Source organism: Physeter macrocephalus, chromosome 2 (genome assembly GCF_002837175.3).
Source record: "Physeter macrocephalus isolate SW-GA chromosome 2, ASM283717v5, whole genome shotgun sequence".
NCBI classification, from domain to species: domain Eukaryota; kingdom Metazoa; phylum Chordata; class Mammalia; order Artiodactyla; family Physeteridae; genus Physeter; species Physeter macrocephalus.
The window spans coordinates 117,104,336-117,127,862 of record NC_041215.1 but is presented as its reverse complement, the minus strand read 5'-3'; the positions used below and the strand labels follow the sequence as shown (position 1 = coordinate 117,127,862).

The 23,527-nt window shown below is 37.1% G+C and overlaps 1 protein-coding gene across 3 annotated transcripts in view; it reads left to right on the top strand.

Moving 5' to 3' along the window:
* The window catches only part of BARD1 (BRCA1 associated RING domain 1), a 77,452-nt gene that overhangs the window by 41,896 nt on the left and 12,029 nt on the right, over positions 1-23,527 (top strand). For all 3 annotated transcript variants that reach the window (XM_007114978.4, XM_055089908.1, XM_055089915.1), the window contains 3 exons: positions 15,217-15,325; positions 21,404-21,536; positions 22,535-22,627. In XM_007114978.4, coding sequence (XP_007115040.1) covers positions 15,217-15,325; positions 21,404-21,536; positions 22,535-22,627 — 335 coding nt within the window. The remainder of the gene's footprint in view (positions 1-15,216; positions 15,326-21,403; positions 21,537-22,534; positions 22,628-23,527) is intronic.

Below are 23,527 nucleotides of genomic sequence, written 5' to 3'. Positions count from 1 at the left end.
TGCATCGGCAGGCGGACTCTCAACCACTGCGCCACCAGGGAAACCCGGTTGTAATTTTTTTATAGGTAATCATATAATGTAATTGAAAAACAAGTTAATAACACAGGAATGTACCATACCTTGGTGCTGTTAGTTTTGGTAATTGTTTTTAATATCCTTTATTTCCTGTCACATGTAATAAGATAGGGCAAGCTCAGGGAATACATATCTTATATTTTTAAATTTTTCTGTTTTTTTACATACACACATACACGTACATGGTTTGTGTTCGTGTGTGTGTGTGTGTGTGTGTGTGTGTATACATATATATACATATCTAACAGATATGACCGTCCTGTGGGCATAACAGTCCATTTGATAGAGCAAGTGGTTGCTTGGGTCAGGTGAAACAGAATAGTTTCTATTCATGGGTTCTTAAATCAGCCATGACTACTCTAATGAATGGAGCACTGGTCAGGGCATTAGGGATTCCAGCTTTTATTTGTGACTCCATTATTGACTTTATAGCCTCAGGCAGGTTAGTTTCTGTGCCTTGGTGTCCTTACCTATAAAACATGGGTGATGCCGGCTGCTTTTCTATTTCTTCAGAGCATAGTGAGGATTAATGAGCCCAAACACAGGGCCTGTCTTATGGTGTGTACACCATGATTCTTCACTACATTGTGAAGCTCATTAATACACAAGGTGAGGGCCTGAGACAGTGAGTGGGTCTGCCTTCACAGGTGCCTTCTCAGATAGCTGTGTTTTTCTCAATAGGCTTACATAGTGAAGTGGCAGTTTTAGGTACATCGATAGCCCAGCACTGTCCAGTAGATCTTTCTGCACTCAAAATGCTCCATATCTGTGCTGGGCACTCAGTAGCTACTGGACATCTGTTGCTATTCAACACTTGAAATGTGGCTATTGCTACTGAGGAAATAAATTTCAAAATGTATTTTAATTAATTTAAATAGTCGCATATGCCAAGTGGCTACTGCATTCCAGAGAGCTGGTTGATATAGTTAGGATAGTAGGGAAGGAAGGTTTATTTGGTGACAGAAGTTGGGAATGATGTTGGAGAGAGGATAGTAAGGCAACTGTAGGGCAAATGCAAGAGTCGATTTAATCTAGGGTATAACAGGGTGGGAGCTGTTTCTAAGCATCCTTATTTTGTGGACTATTGGTCATTATACTTAAGTATTTTCTGTGTTTTCTGCTTTCTGTTTTATTTTGTGGTAGTTGTTGTTGACCTGATTGGCTTTGCCATTTACTAACTGGTTTCCTTTTCAGATTACTTTTCATAAAGCAGCCCAAGAACTTTAAAAATGTGCAGTTCTGGTCAAATGACTTACTTGCTTAAAACCCTTCACTGGCACCTCTTAATGTTTTTAAAATACAACTCAGACTTCAGAACATGGTTTGTGGGGCCCCAGATGGTCTGGCTCTCCTCATCCCTGCAGCCCCGTCTCTCCACAGTTCCTCCTGTTCCCCTTCTCCTTCAGCCTTTTTTTGCACTAGCATTTCTAAATTTTTATTTCCTTAAAATGTGCCAAGCTGTTTTGCTTCCTAACCTTTAAATATGCTTTCCCTTTGTCTGGAGTATTCATTTTTGGTGGTCAGTTTCTCATTCTTTGGGTTTCATCTTAGGTATCATTTCTTTTTGGCTGGCTTTCCCGAATCCTTTGTCTGTATGTGACGCTTCCTCCCAGTCATAGACCAGAGGTGGTAGTGCATCTGCCTCTTACTGTCTTCTCATTAGGTAGTATGCTCTAGGTACCAGGGATCGTGCCTGCTGTCCCAGGCCCTGCCAAGTGCCTAACGTAGTCCGTACCCACATTTATTTGTAGAGTGAATTAGTAAGTGTTCGAATGCATAAAAAGATGGTATATTTTTTTCCTCTCGATAAAAGGGGCTGATGAGCTGAAAATAGGAATTGCTTCCCTCTGCTCCCAACTTGACTATAATTGTGAAGAGAACGTCTAAAACCAAGTTTCCGTAAGCTGCACCTCCTCTAGGCCGGTAGAATGGGTTCCTGGTAGATGTCAGAGTAAATGATGTGTGCTCCCTGAGCAGAATTGTTAGTCTCTTGCCCATTAGGCATCCATGTTACCTTTTGTGGGATCACAAAATAATTTCCCAACGTAATTCCTCCAGCCTTGGCATTTTTAAGGTCTATTTTTCTTTCTGCCAGTGTTCTGTCTATTGTCTTTCTAGAGTTAAGTACTTCCAGGTGAGAATAGGTGAAGTTTGTTCCTGTGCCTTCCTCCATCCCTAGGGAGTGGGACATGGGGACTATATAGGGTTCTTACTACTCTTTTTTTTTTTGCCTGAAGTTCTTGTTCCTTTTAAGCCATTAATATCTCAGACTCCAGACTCTGAGTTGGCAAACATGCTTTTCTTCTTTTTCTCTGTTATTCTTAATATATCTCTTTTCTCAATAACCAGGACTAGACTCTCTCCATCCCTGGGAGAAGAGTAGGGACCTTCTCCCTACTCTTAGAGTAGAAGAAAGTAGTAGAAGAAAGAGTAGAAGAAAGGGCAAAAACTATTCTTTTATCTTCCTTCTTTAGACCTTGGTACTTTGACTAATTGAAGTTGTAGATAAGTAGGGTCCTTTTGCTTATTCTAAATTTCTAAATGGCATTCTTTAGCTCTGGAACAGACATTTTGGCAATCTTTATTATCTCAAAGTTGAAGTCTTCTTTCTACTTAGATGCCTTCTTTTCCTGGGTTTCCAATGAAATGCTGTTAGGTTTTCTCATTCTCTTCTCCATCACTCCCTTTACTTCTTCACCTCCCCAGTTGTTTTATCTGCTACTTGTATTCTAGTAGGAGTGAACAGACAGTTATATTAGTGGTTACAGAACAGTATGATACAGGCCTTCATAGCTCAATGCCCCAAGATTCTATGAAAATCCAGGGTAGGGGCTAGAAATATGACTAGAGGATGTTATGAAAGACTTTCTAGAGGAAGTAGCACTTCAACTGAATTTGAAGAAAAAGAATAGGAGGATGGGCTTTTCAGAAAGAGGATGATGGGTGCTAAGGTACTACGGCCAGACTGCTTGTTGTTTCACTTCTAGGAGCTGATACAAGACTGGAATGAAGGGGGGGAGGAGGATGAGATGAGAGGCCAGAGAAGGTGGGCAGAAGCAGTGAAAGGCCTTGTGTGCCAAAGAGTTCAAATTCTAAGTTGAAAACTTTCACCTCCACCCTGGGCAGGAAGTTCAGTGAAGAGGTGTGTCCAATAATCCAGGGGACAAGTGATGAGAGTCTGAATTAAAGTGGTGACAGTAGCAGTGGGGGGGTGGAGGGGGAGTTGGCTATTTTTATCAATTTATTCCTTCACATGAAGTTTGATTTACTATGTTAAGTTTCAAAAATACCCTATTATGATTTTGATTAAAATTGGGTAGGTGTTTAGATTATAGTGGATTAATAAAGTTGATTTCTCACTCAGGACCATGGTATGCTTTCTCTGTTTATTTTAAGTCTTCTGTTGTACATCTTAGTCAAGTTTTTAATCTGTTTTATATATGTGTGTTTGTATACACATGCAACTAACTATTTATTGAGATTTTCCTAGGTATTTGAGCCTTTAGTTGCCCTGGTGAAGTGGATAGTCTGTTAATAAATATAACTTGTTATTCCTGATATAGAGGAAAGCTGTTGATTTTAGTGAGTTTCTCTTACACCTAGCCAACACCTAATTTGAAGGATTTAATGGTCATTTATTAACTTTTATTTCTTACTGCCTTTGTCACAGTTTCCAGAACAATATTACAAAATAATATTGATAGTTGGCATGCTTGTTTTATTCTCATTTTAAAAAAATATTGACTGTAGGGGCTTCCCTGATGGCGCAGTGGTTGCGCGTCCGCCTGCCGATGCAGGGGAACCGGGTTCGCGCCCCGGTCTGGGAGGATCCCACGTGCCGTGGAGCGGCTGGGCCCGTGAGCCATGGCCGCTGGGCCTGCGGGTCCGGAGCCTGTGCACCGCAACGGGAGAGGCCACAACAGGGGGAGGCCCGCATACCACAAAAAAAAAAAAAAAAAAAATTGACTGTAGTTTATAAGTCACTATTAAAATCAATATTAAAAATAAAGATCTTCTCATACAGATGGCCACCAGGCACATGAAAAGGTACTCATATCACTAATTATTAGAGAAATGCATATCAAAACCACAGTGAGGTACCTACCACCTCACACTGGTCAGAATGGCCACCATCAAAAAATCTACAAGTAGTAAATGCTGGAGAGGGTGTGGAGAAAAGAGAACCCTCCTACACTGCTGATGGGAATGTAAATTGGTGCAGCTGCTATGGAAAACAGTATGGAGACTCCTTAAAAAACTAAAAATAGAGCTGCCATATGATCCAGGAATCCCACTCCTGGGCATACACCTGGAGAAAACCATAATTCGAAAGGCTGCATGCACCCTGATGTTCATTGCAGCACTTCTTACAATAGCCAAGACATGGAAGCAATCTAAACGTCCATTGACAGGAATTGATAAAGAAGAGGTGCTATATGTATAAATACAATGGAATATTACTCAGCCATGAAAAAGAATGAAATAATGCCATTTGCAGCAACATGGATGGACCTAGAGATTATCATACTAAGTGAAGTAAGTCAGACAGAGAAAGACAAATACCATATAATATCACTTTTATATGGAATCTAAAATATGATACAAATGAACTTATTTACAAAACTGAGACAGACCCACAGACATAGAAAACAAACTTATAGTTACCAAAGGGGAAAGGGGATGGGGGAGGGATAAATTAGAAGTTTGGGATTAGCAGATACAAACTACTATAAATAAAATAGATAAGCAACAAGGTCCTACTGTATATAGCACAGGGAACTGTATTCAATATCCTATAATAAACAATGGTGGAAAAGAATATGAAAAATATATATATACATGTGTATATATGTATGTATAACTGAATCACTTTGCTATATACCAGAAAATAGCACAACGTTGTAAATCAGCTATACTTCAATTAAAAAAAAAAAAAGATCTTCCTCCCAGTTATTTTACCATTTTTAAACAAGACTGTATTTTATTTTATTAAATGATTTTGAGATGATCTTAGACTTTTTGCCTGTTGATGTCATTAACACATTTTAAAATATTACACCATGTTGCATGCCTGGGATAAACTTGACTTAGTGTATTGTGTTATTCTTTAAACAAATACTTTACATTAGTTTGCTAGGGTTTTATTTAAGACTTTTGCATCTATAGGTATAAGTTAGAATGGTTTGTTGTTTTAGGTTTCATTTTTTGCCCTCAGATTTTGATATGAAAATCCTACTTACAGCTTCTTAAAAATAATCAGGATGCTTTCCACCTTCTCTGGTCTGGGGGATGTGAATGGAATATCTTACAGAAATAATTCCCACCCTACCTCCTGTTTTCCACCCCCTGTCCCTTGTCTCCAACCTGATAGAACATTATTTATTTTGATAACTTTCATACTGTATAGTATTTGGAGATCTCTCTCAATTTGGTTACTAGTTGTTATCACTCTGAAATACTAATGTATTAATAATAGAGTACAGGAACTAAAGAGAAACGGACTTTTTGTTATCCCATTAAATTTATTCTGAAATCATCCCTGTGGACTATAATACAAAGTTCACCTATTTTATAGTTTTATCTGAGGCCATATATGTACTTCTGACTTTATCTTTTATTTTGATTTAATTTTAATATTCTAATACTTTACTGTTTTCTTAAAGTCACATTTTGCTTAGAGTACTTTCTTATGTGCTTTGAGCTTTTGCTCTGCAAACTTTGGCATTTTTTAAATGCCTCTTACATTTGAATACAGTGTTAATTCATTTAACTCTGAATTTACTTGTGTTTTGCATGAGAAATTTACTTCTTAAGGACTAAAATAAGAGTCCATTACCTAAGAAGGAAAATGCATTCTATATTAACTTCAGATATGAGAATAAGGTTCATATCTTCTATACTTCTTTGTTGCTCAAGAATATTTATATTGATAACTGTCCAAAACCTCACTGGCTGTCCATCTGCACTGCCTTCTGTGCATCCCAGTGTGAACTTAAAACCAAAGCTATTCCAGTCACCTCAGAACTATTTTGAGTGTTTGGAGAATATCATATGCTTTTTTTTTTTTTTTTTTAACAGAAATACAGAGTTTAGGATTTGTTACTTGGTCTGCTATTAACAGAGTTTTCCTTGCAAGGATGTAGAATTCTTAATTAGTGGACTTATTATTCCACTGCCCTAGTTAATGTTTAAAAAATTAATCTGTAACAGATAATTTATGTTTTATAGCTTTTAAAAAAACATGTTGCTCTTTTGAATTTCTCTGCTTTTTCTTGCTTCACCGCAATTCAAGTGACTTGAAAACTTAAAATCTATGTTTGCAATTTCATAGTTGTTCATAAAGGATTTCATCATGGACCGTCTTGGTATTCTGTCATGCATGATAGGTTTAGCATTAGTAAAAAAGCCTTTTTGCATGTGGGTTTGGGATTGAATGATCTAAATGTGCAAGTGCAAGTTTAAATTTGCCCATCTCTCCTTCTCCCCTTCTACTAGTGGTAAAACTCATCTTGGGCACAGTTGTAGGTGGGTGTCTATTCTATCATTCTTGAGGGGAAGAGGACATTGAAGTGCTATACTATATTCTGAACTCTACCTTTGGGGTAAAGCCAAAATGTTAAACTCCTGAAAAAAAGCTGAAGTGTTAAACTTCCTTTTTATTAGCCTTAGTGATTAAAAAGAATCCTAGTGAGGAAAGGAATTTTCAGAGTCATCTAGTTTATACTTTTTATCTTTACATTGTACCATTCATACTTTTTATCTTTTATGTTGTACCATATAGGAAAACATAAATCTACTCCTATTTTAATGTTGCTAAGAAACCAGGCTTCTGTCCTTCCCTTTAGTGTACATCTAAATTGTCATTACAAAGCATACATGAAGTATGTCATAAAGTTGGAGAAAATGAAGAGAAGAGGTCAACACTGGAGATGTAACTTATGTTCCTATATCTTCATTTTGTATCTGTCTCCCCCAAAATGCCAATCTGATAATATTAATAGCAAGCAATTATTGAGCACTTACTATCTGCCAGCCACTGTTTTAAGTGCTTTTGATACATTAATTCGTTTGGTCCTTACATATACATTAATTCATTTTGTCCTTACATATATTAATCCTACAAAGTAGGTTGTATTCTCATTTTACAATTTTATTTTATTAAATGATTTTGAGATGATCTTAGACTTTTTGCCTGTTGATGTCATTAACACATTTTAAAATATTACACCATGTTGCATGCCTGGGATAAACTTGACTTAGTGTATTGTGTTATTCTTTAAACAAATACTTTACATTAGTTTGCTAGGGTTTTATTTAAGACTTTTGCATCTATAGGTATAAGTTAGAATGGTTTGTTGTTTTAGGTTTCATTTTTTGCCCTCAGATTTTGATATGAAAATCCTACTTACAGCTTCTTAAAAATAATCAGGATGCTTTCCACCTTCTCTGGTCTGGGGGATGTGAATGGAATATCTTACAGAAATAATTCCCACCCTACCTCCTGTTTTCCACCCCCTGTCCCTTGTCTCCAACCTGATAGAACATTATTTATTTTGATAACTTTCATACTGTATAGTATTTGGAGATCTCTCTCAATTTGGTTACTAGTTGTTATCACTCTGAAATACTAATGTATTAATAATAGAGTACAGGAACTAAAGAGAAACGGACTTTTTGTTATCCCATTAAATTTATTCTGAAATCATCCCTGTGGACTATAATACAAAGTTCACCTATTTTATAGTTTTATCTGAGGCCATATATGTAATTCTGACTTTATCTTTTATTTTGATTTAATTTTAATATTCTAATACTTTACTGTTTTCTTAAAGTCACATTTTGCTTAGAGTACTTTCTTATGTGCTTTGAGCTTTTGCTCTGCAAACTTTGGCATTTTTTAAATGCCTCTTACATTTGAATACAGTGTTAATTCATTTAACTCTGAATTTACTTGTGTTTTGCATGAGAAATTTACTTCTTAAGGACTAAAATAAGAGTCCATTACCTAAGAAGGAAAATGCATTCTATATTAACTTCAGATATGAGAATAAGGTTCATATCTTCTATACTTCTTTGTTGCTCAAGAATATCTATATTGATAACTGTCCAAAACCTCACTGGCTGTCCATCTGCACTGCCTTCTGTGCATCCCAGTGTGAACTTAAAACCAAAGCTATTCCAGTCACCTCAGAACTATTTTGAGTGTTTGGAGAATATCATATGCTTTTTTTTTTTTTTTTAACAGAAATACAGAGTTTAGGATTTGTTACTTGGTCTGCTATTAACAGAGTTTTCCTTGCAAGGATGTAGAATTCTTAATTAGTGGACTTATTATTCCACTGCCCTAGTTAATGTTTAAAAAATTAATCTGTAACAGATAATTTATGTTTTATAGCTTTTAAAAAAACATGTTGCTCTTTTGAATTTCTCTGCTTTTTCTTGCTTCACCGCAATTCAAGTGACTTGAAAACTTAAAATCTATGTTTGCAATTTCATAGTTGTTCATAAAGGATTTCATCATGGACCGTCTTGGTATTCTGTCATGCATGATAGGTTTAGCATTAGTAAAAAAGCCTTTTTGCATGTGGGTTTGGGATTGAATGATCTAAATGTGCAAGTGCAAGTTTAAATTTGCCCATCTCTCCTTCTCCCCTTCTACTAGTGGTAAAACTCATCTTGGGCACAGTTGTAGGTGGGTGTCTATTCTATCATTCTTGAGGCGAAGAGGACATTGAAGTGCTATACTATATTCTGAACTCTACCTTTGGGGTAAAGCCAAAATGTTAAACTCCTGAAAAAAAGCTGAAGTGTTAAACTTCCTTTTTATTAGCCTTAGTGATTAAAAAGAATCCTAGTGAGGAAAGGAATTTTCAGAGTCATCTAGTTTATACTTTTTATCTTTACATTGTACCATTCATACTTTTTATCTTTTATGTTGTACCATATAGGAAAACATAAATCTACTCCTATTTTAATGTTGCTAAGAAACCAGGCTTCTGTCCTTCCCTTTAGTGTACATCTAAATTGTCATTACAAAGCATACATGAAGTATGTCATAAAGTTGGAGAAAATGAAGAGAAGAGGTCAACACTGGAGATGTAACTTATGTTCCTATATCTTCATTTTGTATCTGTCTCCCCCAAAATGCCAATCTGATAATATTAATAGCAAGCAATTATTGAGCACTTACTATCTGCCAGGTACTGTTTTAAGTGCTTTTGATACATTAATTCGTTTGGTCCTTACATATACATTAATTCATTTGGTCCTTACATATATTAATCCTACAAAGTAGGTTGTATTCTCATTTTACAGATGAGGAAACAGAGGCATAGGAGGTTAAATACCTCTAAAGTCATACAACTATTGAGTGGCAGAGCTGGAATCTAAATTCAGGCTGTCTGATTGTGTAACCCTAGCGCTTAGCTGCCCTGCTCTATTGATGATATCCCTTCTGCTCACAACTGTCTAGGGAGCTGTTCAGGGTTTCTTGTGCCTTAAGGAGACAGTCTACCTCTTCAGTACCATCCTTTTTGTTTCTGGTCACAGCTTACATTTCCAGAACACCCCATTCTTCTGTGCATTCTGTCTCCTCTCTCTTTCTCCTCCTTCTTCTCTTCTATCTTTCTTGCTCTTTGTTTTTAAATTTTTTGGTGTTTCTCATTTGCCACACTAGCTCACTTCAGTGCCTTCGCACAAGCTTTTCTCTCTGCTGGGAGACTCATTCTACTTCTGTACCTCCTTTTATTCTTTCTCCTTTTACATCTAAGCAGCTTCACTAGGCTTTTAAGTTCTTCCTATTTTCTTTCCTCTGCTTTTGCCCCACTGAGCTCTGTGCAGACCTTATATCTCATTGGTTCTTTAGTGACTAAAAGAGTCGTTAGAAGTACTTGAATGAACGACTGTTTGTCAAACTGAGTACAAAGTGGTGTTTGTAGCTTTTCCCCTATATGTACACAGTTACCACTTGGTACCCACAGAGGACTGGTTCCAGGGCCCCCCACAGATACCAAAATCTATGGATGCTCAAGTCCCTTATATAAAATGGCATAGTGTTTGCGTATAACCTATGCACATCCTCCCATATACTTTATTTATTTATTTTTAAAATAAATTTATTTATATTTTATTTATTTATTTTTGGCTGCATTGGGTCTTCGTTGCTGCACATGGGCTTTCTCCAATTGCGGTGAGCGGGGGCTACTCTTTGTTGTGGTGTGTGGGCTTCTCATTGCGGTGGCTTCTCGTTGTGGAGTACGGGCTCTAGGCAAACGGGCTTCAGTAGTTGTGGCACATGGGCTCAGTAGTTGTGGCACGCAGGCTTAGTTGCTCCATGGCATGTGGTATCTTCCCGGACCAGGGATCAAACCTGTGTTCCTTACATTGGCAGGCGGATTCTAAACCACTGTGCCACCAGGGAAATCCCCTCCCATATATTTTAGATCATCTCTAGATTACTTATAATACATAATACAATGTAATGCTATGTAAATAGTTGCTGGCACATGACAAATTCAAGTTTTGCTTTTTGGGAACTTCCTAAAAAAATAATTTTTTTTTTTTTAATGTTTTGACTGCTCTTGGTGAATCTGTGGAGATGGAACCCATGGAAATGGAGGGCTGACTGTATACACATATACTCATTCTGTGTGTGTTAAATAAATAAATGATTATTACTAGTTGTGATATATGTATATTATGCATATTAATATATACATGTGCTTTTATGTTGAATCATTAATCTGTATCAGTAACAATGAACCTTCAGTATTTCTTAGTAACTTTTTATAGTAAAAAGCTATAACTTACAGGCACTTAGATCTTCAAAAGTCATATCTTCAAAAATTTTATATGAAATATTCTTTAAATTATGATTTAAAATCACAGCTAAAGGAATAGAGCACGAATATATCAGATGGAAAAAAACTGGTAAAATTTGCCAATGTACTGTGTTGTGAAGGAACAGAAAAAATAATTTGGAATCAGATACCTTCGTGGTTAGTGACTATATAAAATGTTTCAATTACCAATTTTTATGATTTAGGATTGATAAAGTATATCTGTAATCATTTGCAATTCACTGAATTATAAAGGGCTTTTTTTGATAAGGTCATTAAGAGAACAGAATTGTCAAAAGTGGTGCATTTGAAAGCTGTTAATATACTGTCCTGTACTATATGTAAATTCAGCAGTGAAGATGTTGATGTTTTCCTATGTTCTGAAAATAGTTTTAATTATATTGGTGTTGCATTGACCCATATAGTTTAGCCAGTAGACAATTATGCTTCTCTGTTTTCACAGCTACATACTATCTTTGTCTATAATGACTATTGCTTTATGCCTGATTATTTCATCAATTCTCCATATTGTGTTTGGCTCAAGACACATGAGCATACAGTAATTAAACTCTTCAGCCTTGATAGAAGGCTTTCTTCCATTCATTCCATCCATTTCAACAATCACATTGCTTATTCCCTCTACAGGCCTTTCACATTCATCTACCAAATTCTAGTTTCTAGTCCTGGGTCTGAGGTCATTTTATTTGCTAATGTGTACCTTTTTTTTTTTTTTTTTTTTTACCTCCTTTGAAATCCATCTCACATTTTGCCTCATTACTTGTGCCTTGGTTTATACCTTATCAGTTTTATACTTATCTCTTGATTGAGTATTTGTCCGCAGGATTACAGGCAAAGACAATGTTTTCTAAGTTTTACGTATCCCTCCAAAATACCTAGTTTAAGGTTAAGGTTTTAGGTTAAAGTATGTCAGAAAATAGAGAACACGCTCTATTTAAGAACATTTAGAAAAAAATCATTCTATAAGCTCCCTTAGTAACCCATTCTAATAAAATAGCAAATTAAATTATTGATGTTTATCCTGAGTTCATGGTGTTGCAATAAATCTAAAACAAACAAAACACACTTCTTCCTTATGTAGAGATGGGGAATAATTGATTTATCACTGTCTTCAATTAGTAGTCACATTGAGGGCTTCCCTGGTGGCACAGTGGTTAAGAATCCGCCTGCCAATGCAGGGGACACGGGTTCGAGCCCTGGTCCGGGATGATCCCACATGCCGTGCGGAGCAACTAAGCCCGTGCGCCACAACTACTGAGCCTGAGCTCTAAAGCCCACGAGCCACAACTACTGAGCCCACATGCCACAACTACTGAAGCCCATGTGCCTAGAGCCTGTGCTCTGCAACAGGAGAAACCACTGCAATGAGAAGACTGCACACCACAATGAAGAGTAGCCGCCTCTCGCCGCAACTAGAGAAAGCCCACGGGCAGCAACAAAGACCCAATGCAGCCAAAAATAAATAAATAAAAGATAAATAAATTAAAAAAAATAGTCACATTGATAGTCCCTTGTGACTTGTCCTCCATGTATTGCCTATTTTTTTAAAAAGAATAAATCTAATTATATATATTTTAAACTGATTTTTCACATAAATCTGTAAGCAAAGTATTATTCCATTCAAATATATCATTATGAGAAAAAAAGTTTAATGACTTTCTTGTGCCCACATAATAAAGGAGAAGTCTTACGTATGCTCTGTCTTCTCTTGCTATGGTTTTCGAAGGTGTCACATAAAATACTGTGTCTAATTCCAAATTTCATTGGTCCACAGCAAAGCAGAATCATGACAGGATTTAATAGGCTCCATCTCTCACGATGCAGGACTTAGGGTTAACTGATTATTTCAAACTGTAGCATTTTTAATGTGCCATTCTCCAGTTCATTAGCAATGCAGGAGGGCTAAGGGTTTAGCAAATTGTGTATAAGCAGAAGCCATCCATAATCCAAGTGGAGAAACCACATGGTTAAAAGCCATATCAGATAGTAAGCTTTTGTATTAAGGACTCTAAATGTAAATTAGGATCTTGCTAGTCATTTTATGAAGCAATTCTTTAGATGGTGAAGGCATCTTACTTGTTTAAAGACAATTGTTTCATTGGTTATTTTTTTATTTAAAGTCCTCATTAGCTGATGGTCGTTCTTTGGGAAGTTGTTTCACTTAACATTTTTAAATGTTGTCATTTATTTGTATTTGTGTTAAATATCTATTCTGTAGTTACTGTGCCTTAAAGTACACTGATTGGGCTCTTAAATTTTATTTCCTTGGAGAAATCTACCTTTGTCTTTGTGAAAAAGTCCTTATGTGTGCATTGATTGGGTTTTTTTTTAATGCATGTAGTGACCTTTTTTTGGTTTGTTTATTCATTTTTGAACTTGGTGATTTAAGATCTAGATTATTGATTCCTTTTTGATACATACTTACAGCATATGTATGTGAGGAGTTTGTATATTTGGTACATGGGCATAATAGAGAATGAAATTGCAAAGTATCAAGTGTAGTGAATGAGACCAGCTACCTTTTGAAATAAGGTGAGCTTGTCTGCTTTAATGTATGGGAATTTGGGAAGACCCAATTTCCAGTACAGTAACTTGTGTCACTTTGCTGTAAATCAGAAAGTTGAAATACAGTTGATTGTATTGTACTTCAGTTCGAGAAAAACTGTTGCCAGAAGAAAGTTACAGGTTATAGGACCTGGGCATATAGGTGAACCTGAGAATACACATTGGTCAGTGTTTTGTTTTGTTTTTTTAACATCTTTATTGGAGTATAATTGCTTTACAATGGTGTGTTAGTTTCTGCTTTATAACAAAGTGAATCAGCTATACATATACACATGTTCCCATATCTCCTCCTTCTTGCGTCTCCCTCCCTCCTACCCTCCCTATCCCCCCACCCAGGTGGTCACAAAGATTGATCAGTGTTTACATAGCACTTTCCCAAGAAGAAAGAGTGACTGAACCTAATAGTCATGAATAGCAGTCATTAGGGAAACATTTGCTGTGGTTCATTTCTTAATCTGTTAGCTTTCTTTTCCTACTCTGCCATCAAAACAGCTTTCTCCAAGGTCATTAATGACCTTATCTCTAAACCCAGTAGATGCTCGAATCCCTCATCTGTGCCCTCCAGGCAGCATCAGAGTTGACACCTTCTTCCTTCTTCTTCCCCTTATGTTTCCCTCCGTTTCCTTCCAGATCTGTTTCTATACATTTAATACAAATTTAAAAACTGGTATTGTACCAAGTTTATCATTTTATATCCTGTTTAACACATTGCATTTTTTTACATGAACATTAATGACCATTATATAGATATCCTGTAATCTTAAAAAAACCATAGAAGATTTTAAAAGAAATGTTCATTTTAGAAAATTTTTCTGCCATGGTATAATAAATTAAAATCATTTTGAAACCATATGTAAAGAAGTGGAATAATAGACAAGATGCTGTAGTTTTAACAACTTATTTATTATTGGAAGACTAGTCATGGGCAATATGGAATATTGTTGGAACGAATGGAAGGAAAATGTGACCTTTGTCAAGTCATTGGAACCTTTCTCTCTGTTTTCTAATCTATGAAATAACCATTGTACCATGTTTCTGAGGTCTCTTCCAGTATAATATTCTGTGACTTGTGAATTAGTGCATGCTGGGAATTCTGCGTCAGCATGTTCTCTGCATCACGTCAGTTTGCTCTGTGATGGCTGTGATTATTATAGATTATAGTGTACATACATAGTAAAATTAATTTTTTTTTAAATTAATTTTTAAAGTGCCCTGTTTACTACTTTATTAAATTGTTTGTCATGTGGCATAGTTTTCCTTCTAGTGGATCTAAAGTCCTATCTTGTGAATTTATCTAATTTCTGTATTTGTTTATATAGACTATGGAGCCTATAATAGCTATAGTAAATGATTTTTATTTGCATTTGAAAGCATTTCACCCCATAGTGATTAATGATTATGAAGCTATATTTTAAAATATGAATATGAATACACAAGAATACAGAGTTGTGAAAAAATTCATGTGTAAGTAACAATATATTCAGTTAGAAATACTCCCTATAATGGTCTGGTGTCAGATTGAAATTTTATATCTTTTTTCTATTCAGCAGCTTGTGGTACTTGATCCTTATGCCTTATGTGAATTCTTGAGTCATTTATTTTAGTAAAAATTGTATATTATTAAGGAAGTTGAAAAAGTTGTTCCACTAGTGTATTCATTTAGTTAAGAATCAAATCACACATTTTATTTACTTAAACCCATCTGCGCTTATTTTACCAGTAACATATTTGGTCTGCGGCCTGTGGATTATACAGACAGTGAAAATATGAAATCGCTCTTGCTGCTACCAGAGAAGAATGAATCATCATCAGCTAGCCATTGTCCAGTAGTGAGTATGGTTTTAGCTTGGGGAAATTTATGTATTTTATTGAAATCAGCTATAAAATGAACATAATGGCAAAATTTCCAGTTAGTGAACTGCTTTCATTCACCAATTATTGAGCACTTTCTGTGTAGTAGCTATTGTGAATTCAAGTTCAAAGACATAATCAGAATAAATCAACAAATATTTATTGACCTGCCCCCTCTATATTTTAGGCAGCACTCATACAGCAATAAATATGACTGATAGAACTCTTCTTCTCAAGAAGCTTACATTCTAGTGAGAGCTAGGAAAGAAAAAGACTGTAAATATGTAAACTAATATAAATAAAATAATTTCGGAAACTTATAAATGAGTGCTTTGAAGAAGATTTTATAGAGTGTAACGGAGTGGAGAATGGGGGCTCCAAAAAAGGCACTGTTTTAGCTGGGTCATCGAGGAGGGCCTTTAAAGAGCCGATACTTGGTCTGAAACCTGAATGACAATGAGGGGGCATCCGGGTGAATATCTGGAGGACAAGTGTCCAAACAAAGGGAACAGCATGTATGTAGGCCCTTCAGTGGATGACCCTGGTGTATTTGAAGATTAGAGAGAAGGTCATTATTGCCAGTGAATAGGGCATGTCTAAGAGTAATGGGAAACCATTGATAGGATTTAAAGCAAGGAATGGTATGATTTGATTTATGCTTTAGAAAGTTCACTCTAGCTGCTTTCTAATCAAGAGACATGGGGTGGCAGCAAGAGTGGAAGCAGGGAGATCACTTAGGACTGTTTCTTTGTGACAGGAGAAAGATACTGTCCTGGATTAAGGTAACAGCAGTGGAGATTATGAGAAGTAATGAGATTAGTATGTATTTTTGAGTTAATGCCACCAGAACTTTTGGATCGATTACATACAAAGTGTGGAGAAGGAGTAGAATTAATAGTGGAGAAGATGGTGGTGCCATTTACTGCCTTGTGGCAAGAATGCCTATTCCTTAGGAACCTCTAGTTTAGTGGGGAATATGGATGTAAAAAAAATTACACACTGCAGTGAATTTGTAATACATGCCATAGAAAATGTACAGTAGAATCATGAAGGAAGAAGCTGACTTTAGGAGGGATCAGAAGAGAAGGTGACAAGGTGTTTAAGTAAGCCTTTAAAGGTACAACTTTTAGCAAGGTATCTAATAGAGTGCTAGTGGCTGCAAATAACAGAAAATGTTCACTCACATGCTTAAAGACAGCATATTATCTTATATAAAGATAATCCCAATATAGGATAGCTCTTAATTTGGTTAGTTTAGCAACTACGTGGCTGCACCAAAGACCCAAATTCGTTCTGTTCTACTTTGCCATCCTCTGCTTGGTGGCTTTGTCCTCACTAATCTCCCTCCTAGTGGCTGCAGGATAATTGCCACAATTCCAGATGTGACAGTATCTGGCGTTAGGACTAAAACCTTTCCCAGAAGCCTTCCAGTGGACTTCCCCTTTATGTCTTACTGGTTAGAACTGGTCACACAATTGTTTTTGGCGTACATCACGGTTTGAAGATAGGGTCAGTCCTTGAAGAGTGGGTGTCTGAACAAAATTAGGATTCTCTTAGTGTGGAGGGAGTGAGGAATGGATTTTAATTGCCTGCTGCAATCAGGTGTACGAAGCAGGGATGGCAGGCCAAATCTAAGGGACAGCTGGTCAGAGAAACAGACACGAAGGACCTTGGAAATTTGAGAAACTAGAGTTTAGTGTTAGAGGAGCATGAGGTGTGTTAAAGAGGAATTGGAGGTAAAGAGATTGTGAAAGACCTTGAGTTCCCTGTGGAGGAGTTTAGACTTTATTCCCCAGTTAGTGGGGCACCTTCAGCATGTCTCTAAGTGGAATGGGACTCTGCAGGGGATGGTTGGGGGCAGGCTGGGACTGAAGACTGGTTAGGAGGCTATTGAAGTGGGATCCAGATGTGAAATGGTGAGGACTGGAACTGCAAGTGGTGGGGGAAGGAGGAGGTGTGTGGAGAGGAGATGAGGGGTTTTAGAGAGAGAGGGATGGTGGACGCACTGTATCTTAGCAATTGCTCAGATGGGGGAAAAGGAGACAAGAGGATGAGCTGAGATCTAGAACTGTTCAGAGAAGACTTCTTGTCTAGTGAGGGCAGTGGAGTAGTGATTGACCCCATTGTTTAAGATAAGGAGGTAACCGAAAGTGTTTATAATTTGAGGTGGTCATAGGTGCTGTCACAGGCTGGGTAGGTTACCCTTATACTTGGAAAACTCTTAATGTCCTGCTCTAGACTTCAGCCTTTTAAGTGTGCCCCATCTATAGAATTGGAAGAGAACCTAGAAATTAGCAGTTTAATTTCCTCATTTTATAAATGAGAAAACTGAGATGTAGTGTGATTTGCCCAAGGTTAACCAGCCATAGAAAAAAAAACTTTTTAAATGGATCAATTAGAACTTAAATTTCTTAAATCTTAGGTCAGTATTTATTCAGTCCCATCATACTTAACTATAAATTGGCACTTACTTTATTCATTTGGACTTGAACTCTGCTGGCAGAACAGAACATAACTAAGTTGTCATCTGCCAATGTTTCTTTTATGTAAAAGCTGGGAAAGGATTATTTTAGATATGTCAAAAATAAAGATATCTTTATGGTATTATCGGAATCTGAGAGTGGCAATCTTCCTTTTAATTCAACTATGAATTACTATCGTGTTTTTATTAAATGTAAGAAACCTATACTTTTTTCATGTCACATGGACATAGCCTGTGAATATCATTATTTACTGTCTTAATGGTAGATCCTTGGCTAAGGAAACCATAATGAATGGTAACAAGTCCTTAAGTTGAAAGGGTTGTTTATTTACGTGTACTCATTAAAATCAAGCTTTGGGATCTGCTTCCCCAGCCACGATCAGACTCCCTTTCACTCATCTTTTTCCGCCACATAGGCTGCCTTGCTGTTTCTTGAATCCTCCCCAAACACAGTCCCATTTCAGGTCCTTAGCATGAGCTGTTTTCTCCACCAGGAACAAATGTAAATGTAGGGAGCCAGATGTACACGTGGCGTGCTTCCTCACTCCCTTCGACTCTTTGTGTAGTTTTTCAGGTCCTATTATTGATAAACTCATTAATTTTGATAAATTCAGAATAGCTGATTTTTCTAAGAAAAAGTTTCATATCTAATTATTCCTTAAATAAGAGTGTATTTAATGCCAGTGTACATAATATCTAATCTCTCTAAAAGTAGAGTATTGAAACTTTTGGATGTTTTCTGAACATCTTTTGAACCTCCTGGTTCTGAGACCTCTGCTTACTCAAATCAGACGCCTTCCCCACTCCCACCCCATATCAGACATGTGGCTTTGATAGCTGTTTGCTTTGTTTTATTCATTTTTTAAAGAGCTTTCCTTAACTATGAAAAATTAGTGCCAGTTTCTATTTTTTATTCTAATTTAGAAACTGGATAGGAAAATGCTTGACCCACTTTGGTGCTTTCCTGAGGTTGGTGGAAATAGTATCATATGCTATATTTAGAATTGATATCTTCATTTTTTATTTCGTGCAGAGAACTACTTTAGCTGAAGTGGAGTTATATAAATTGAAAAGTAATGTGTTCCATTTAGAGCTATTTTATGGCACTTATTTGAATAACTGACAAGAATATTTGAAATGCTGTTTTTTAATATTATCATTGTATAGCATTTGAATGATTGATAAAGTAGACTGAACTATTTTCATCTTATGGAGTGTTTACAGTGTTTAGGTTAGGCATGGTTACCTCATCTTATAATTTAGTGAATAGGAAAGATAAGTGGACAGAAATGTGATGTCAGTATGTGTGTGGTGTGTGCACAGCATATCCAGGAAAACCTTTGCAACTTGAACCTTAGAGAAAGAAGTAATTTAGGAAGCCGAACTTTTAAGTGTTGAATATTGCCATTAAAGAAACTTTTTATAGGGCTTCCCTGGTGGCTCAGTGGTTGAGAGTCCGCCTGCCGATGCAGGGGACACGGGTTCGTGCCCTGGTCCGGGAAGATCCCACATGCCGCGGAGCGGCTAGGCCCTGTGAGCCATGGCCACTGAGCCTGCGTGTCTGGAGCCTGTGCTCCGCAACGGGAGAGGCCGCAACAGTGAGAGGCCCACGTACCACGAAAAAAACAAAAAAAACTTTTTATAGAAATCTTTTTAAAAATGTCTTGAATACACATTTAAATACATAATAGAGTCTTAATGTATTTTGAGTGAATGAATTATTGAGATCGGTCTGTTTACAGTTGTAGCCAACAATTTATGTGTAATATTGTATGGCATCAGACTGGATAAATTAAATTATCGCTACTCAGATATGTGAAGTGAATATTTAAATATCAATTTTCTCCAATCTACTTGCTGAACTATACTGGTAATTATACCTGCAGTGTTTCACTCATGTTCTGTGGAACTTTTGAGAGCCCAGATGTCCAGAATACATATACACTCATACATGTAGGAGGACCCTTTGTATGGTGTTTGAAAATTAAAGTATTGTGTTTGGCTTTTTATCTTGTAATACAGTAGTGCTGATTTACGTTTTCTTTCTTATCTGCTGGGTCATTGCTTTTCTTTTATCAGGTAGTTTTTGGCTAACTCTCACTCCAATTTCATTTATTAAATTTCTGTTGGCTGCTATTGAAAACACTGTCCCTTTGCTTCTTTGAATCTTTCATGTCTAATCTTTAACGGTATCCATTGGTGCCTCCTTTTTATTCTTGTCTTTTTTGTCTTCTGTAAGTTCTAAGTCTTTCTATTAAAATGAAAATATTAGTCTTTGTTAGATCACTTCCCGTTTCATAAGCTGCATTGACTTACTACTGTTGGTGGATCTGATGTAACTTTGGTATTCCTTTGTCTGTTTTCACTTTCTTGGTTTCGAGAGGTAACTGTTTTAGTGTTAAAATTTTGTTTTCTGTCTTTGAGATCAGTGCTGTTCTAGAAGCCTTAGTTTTTTTTAATATTTTATGTAATCTCAGTTTAAATTAAAAAGACCAAGTTGAGTTTAACTCTATTGGAATAAGTTAGTCGGGGGAGATAGAGAATTGATCACTTTAAGTGGGTATTTTGGGTTACTTTAAAAAAAGGGGGGAGTGCTTACTGGTGACAGAATGAAGTTGTAAAACCCTAGAGAGACCCAATTTAGCATCAGGGAGGGACTTCCTAGTGGCACAGTGGTTAAGAATCCGCCTGCCAGTGCAGAGGACACAGGTTCGATCCCTGGTCCGGGAAGATCCCACATGCCACGTGGAGCAACTGAGCTCGTGCGCCACAACTACTGAGCCTGAGTTCTAGAGCCCATGAGCCGCAACTCCTGAGCCCACACACTGGCCCACACACTGCAACTACTGAAGCCCACGCACCTAGAGCCCATGCTCCGCAACAAGAGAAGCCACCGCGTACTGGTGACAGAATGAAGTTGTAAAACCCTAGAGAGACCCAATTTAGCATCAGGGAGGGACTTCCTAGTGGCACAGTGGTTAAGAATCCGCCTGCCAGTGCAGAGGACACAGGTTCGATCCCTGGTCCGGGAAGATCCCACATGCCACGTGGAGCAACTGAGCTCGTGCGCCACAACTACTGAGCCTGTGTTCTAGAGCCCATGAGCCGCAACTCCTGAGCCCACACACTGCAACTACTGAAGCCCACGCACCTAGAGCCCATGCTCCGCAACAAGAGAAGCCACCGCGATGAGAAGTGTGCATACTGCAGTAAAGAGTAGCCCCCTGCTCGCCGCAGCTAGAGAAAGCCCCCGTGCATCAACGAAGACCCAATGCAGCCAAAAATAAATAAATAAAAAATAAAATAAATTTATTAAAAAAAAAATAGAATCAAGGAAACAAGACATCCTGGGTGTAGACAGCTAGCCCCAAGTATTGTTTTATTGGGAGAAGGGGGTAAAGAAATAGAAAAACAGTTATTCAAATGCATTGAGCATTAAGGTTCAATGGAAATTTTGGGGAATTACTAGATAAACTAAGGAATGAAATCCAAGCTTGTATCAATTGAAAATCAGTTTAATTTTTCTCTAATCTTTAAATGTTTTTAACACTGGCATCTCCTCTTCCGTTGACAGGTAAACACTGGTCAGCGCAGGGATGGGCCTCTTGTACTTATAGGCAGTGGACTTTCTTCAGAACAACAGAAGATGCTCAGTGAGCTTGCAGCAATTCTCAAGGCTAAAAAATGTGCTGAGTTTGACAGTACAGGTGAGGATTATTTATTTATGTTTGGTTGAAGATTTTTTTTTTTTTTTTTTTTTGCGGTACACGGGCCTCTCACTGTCGTGGCCTCTCCCGTTGCGGAGCATAGGCTCCGGACGCGCAGGCTCAGCGGCCATGGCTCACGGGCCCAGCCGCTCTGCGGCATGTGGGATCTTCCGGGTCCGGGGCACGAGCCTGTGTCCCCTGCATCGGCAGGTGGACTCTCAACCACTGTGCCACCAGGGAAGCCCTGAAGAAATTTTTAAATGGTAATTCCATTGTAGAGCTCCCTTTGATAATTTATATGTTTTAACCATTGGGATCTGACTATATACTTTGAATCTGGTAATAATTCTAAAATGTTTTTACAGTTATAAACTACTTACAAGTCTTAATTTAGTTAGGAAATATAAAGTTTAAAGCTTTGCATCTATTTTAAGACAGAACAGTATGTCAGAGCAATTTTATGAGTTTGCTAATGACAAATAAATTGTAATGCAGTGTAATGCTTTAATTCCTTAGTTGTAATTTGAAATAGAAAAGAAAAATATGTGTTGGCTACTGTGGCTTTAAGATATATGGTTTATGGGGCTTCCCTGGTGGCGCAGTGGTTGAGAGTCCACCTGCCGATGCAGGGGACACGGGTTCGTTCCCCGGTCCTGGAAGATACCACATGCTGCGGAGCGGCTGGGCCCGTGAGCCGTGGCCGCTGAGCCTGCACGTCCGGAGCCTGTGCTCCACAACGGGAGAGGCCTGCGTACCGCAATAAAAAAAGAAAAAAAGAGATATATGGTTTATGATCTGGTTTTTCATGTTGGTAGCCAGAATAGAGAATGAAACTAAATAAAAGAAGTCTTATACCTAAGTATAAAAATTGTTGCCTTTCAAGAAAATTCAGGTATAAGTTTATAAAATGTAGACTAACTGGTTATAAAAAGCAGACTGGTTAAAAAACTCTTTGGGTTTATATTTCTGTTTCTCTTATTGCATTTTTTGTTTTCCAGTAACTCATGTCATTGTTCCTGGTGATACAGTTCAAAGCACCCTGAAATGTATGCTTGGGATTCTCAGTGGTTGCTGGATCCTAAAATTTGAATGTAAGTATTGGATTTGGGAGAATTACAAAAGGAATTAAGTAATGAAATAAAATGAAATTGACTAATTTCATTTTTATAATGCACTACTGCCAGTAATTATTTAAGGACCTTATGCTAATTTTTTTTACCTCTGGTTAGTCACTGCATTTTGAAAAAGTGTCTCATATTAATGGTATCATTTAGATGTTCTTAGTTAATATCCACAAGTATGTCCTGGTTTCAAAATCTTTTATTCTACAGTACCAACTATTTTAATCAAGAGTAAATGGATTATGTAATAGACCTGTAAGCTTAAACAATCTGTATTACCATTACATGATATATTTAACTTAATAAATGCATGTTTTAAATATACAACTATGAAATGAAAGTAGTTTATTGCTTTCCCTTTTTGATTCCTAAAAACTTAACTGTATAACTCTCTCTTGCTCTCTTAGCTAATATGGTATATTTTAGGAAGCTGTTTGGCAATTTAGACTGCCCTGTACTACCTGGTTTGGGGCGAATACACTAGGTAGTCTCTAAACCTCTGATGAAAATGTGTCCCCATTACCCCTTTCTAGTTATGTAATCAAACACCACTACCTTTGGAGCTGCCTCTCACCTTCCCAGCTCTCATTTGTTTGTTTTTCTTAACCTTGGATTCACCTAGGACTTAACAAAATAAAAAGAAAGCTCATGCAAGGTTATTTTCTACTCCTCAATCACTAAAGTGTCTACTTGTGATATGATGGCTAATATAGGACAGTGAAATGACCTTTTTTGCTAACTAATTGTTTATAAAAGAATAGTGGCTATAAAGGGGGTACACAGGGAATCTTGTTAAGATGCAGTTGAGTGTCTTGATCCTAGTGGTAGTTATGTTACACAGTCTACACATGTGATTAAATGTCAGATGCT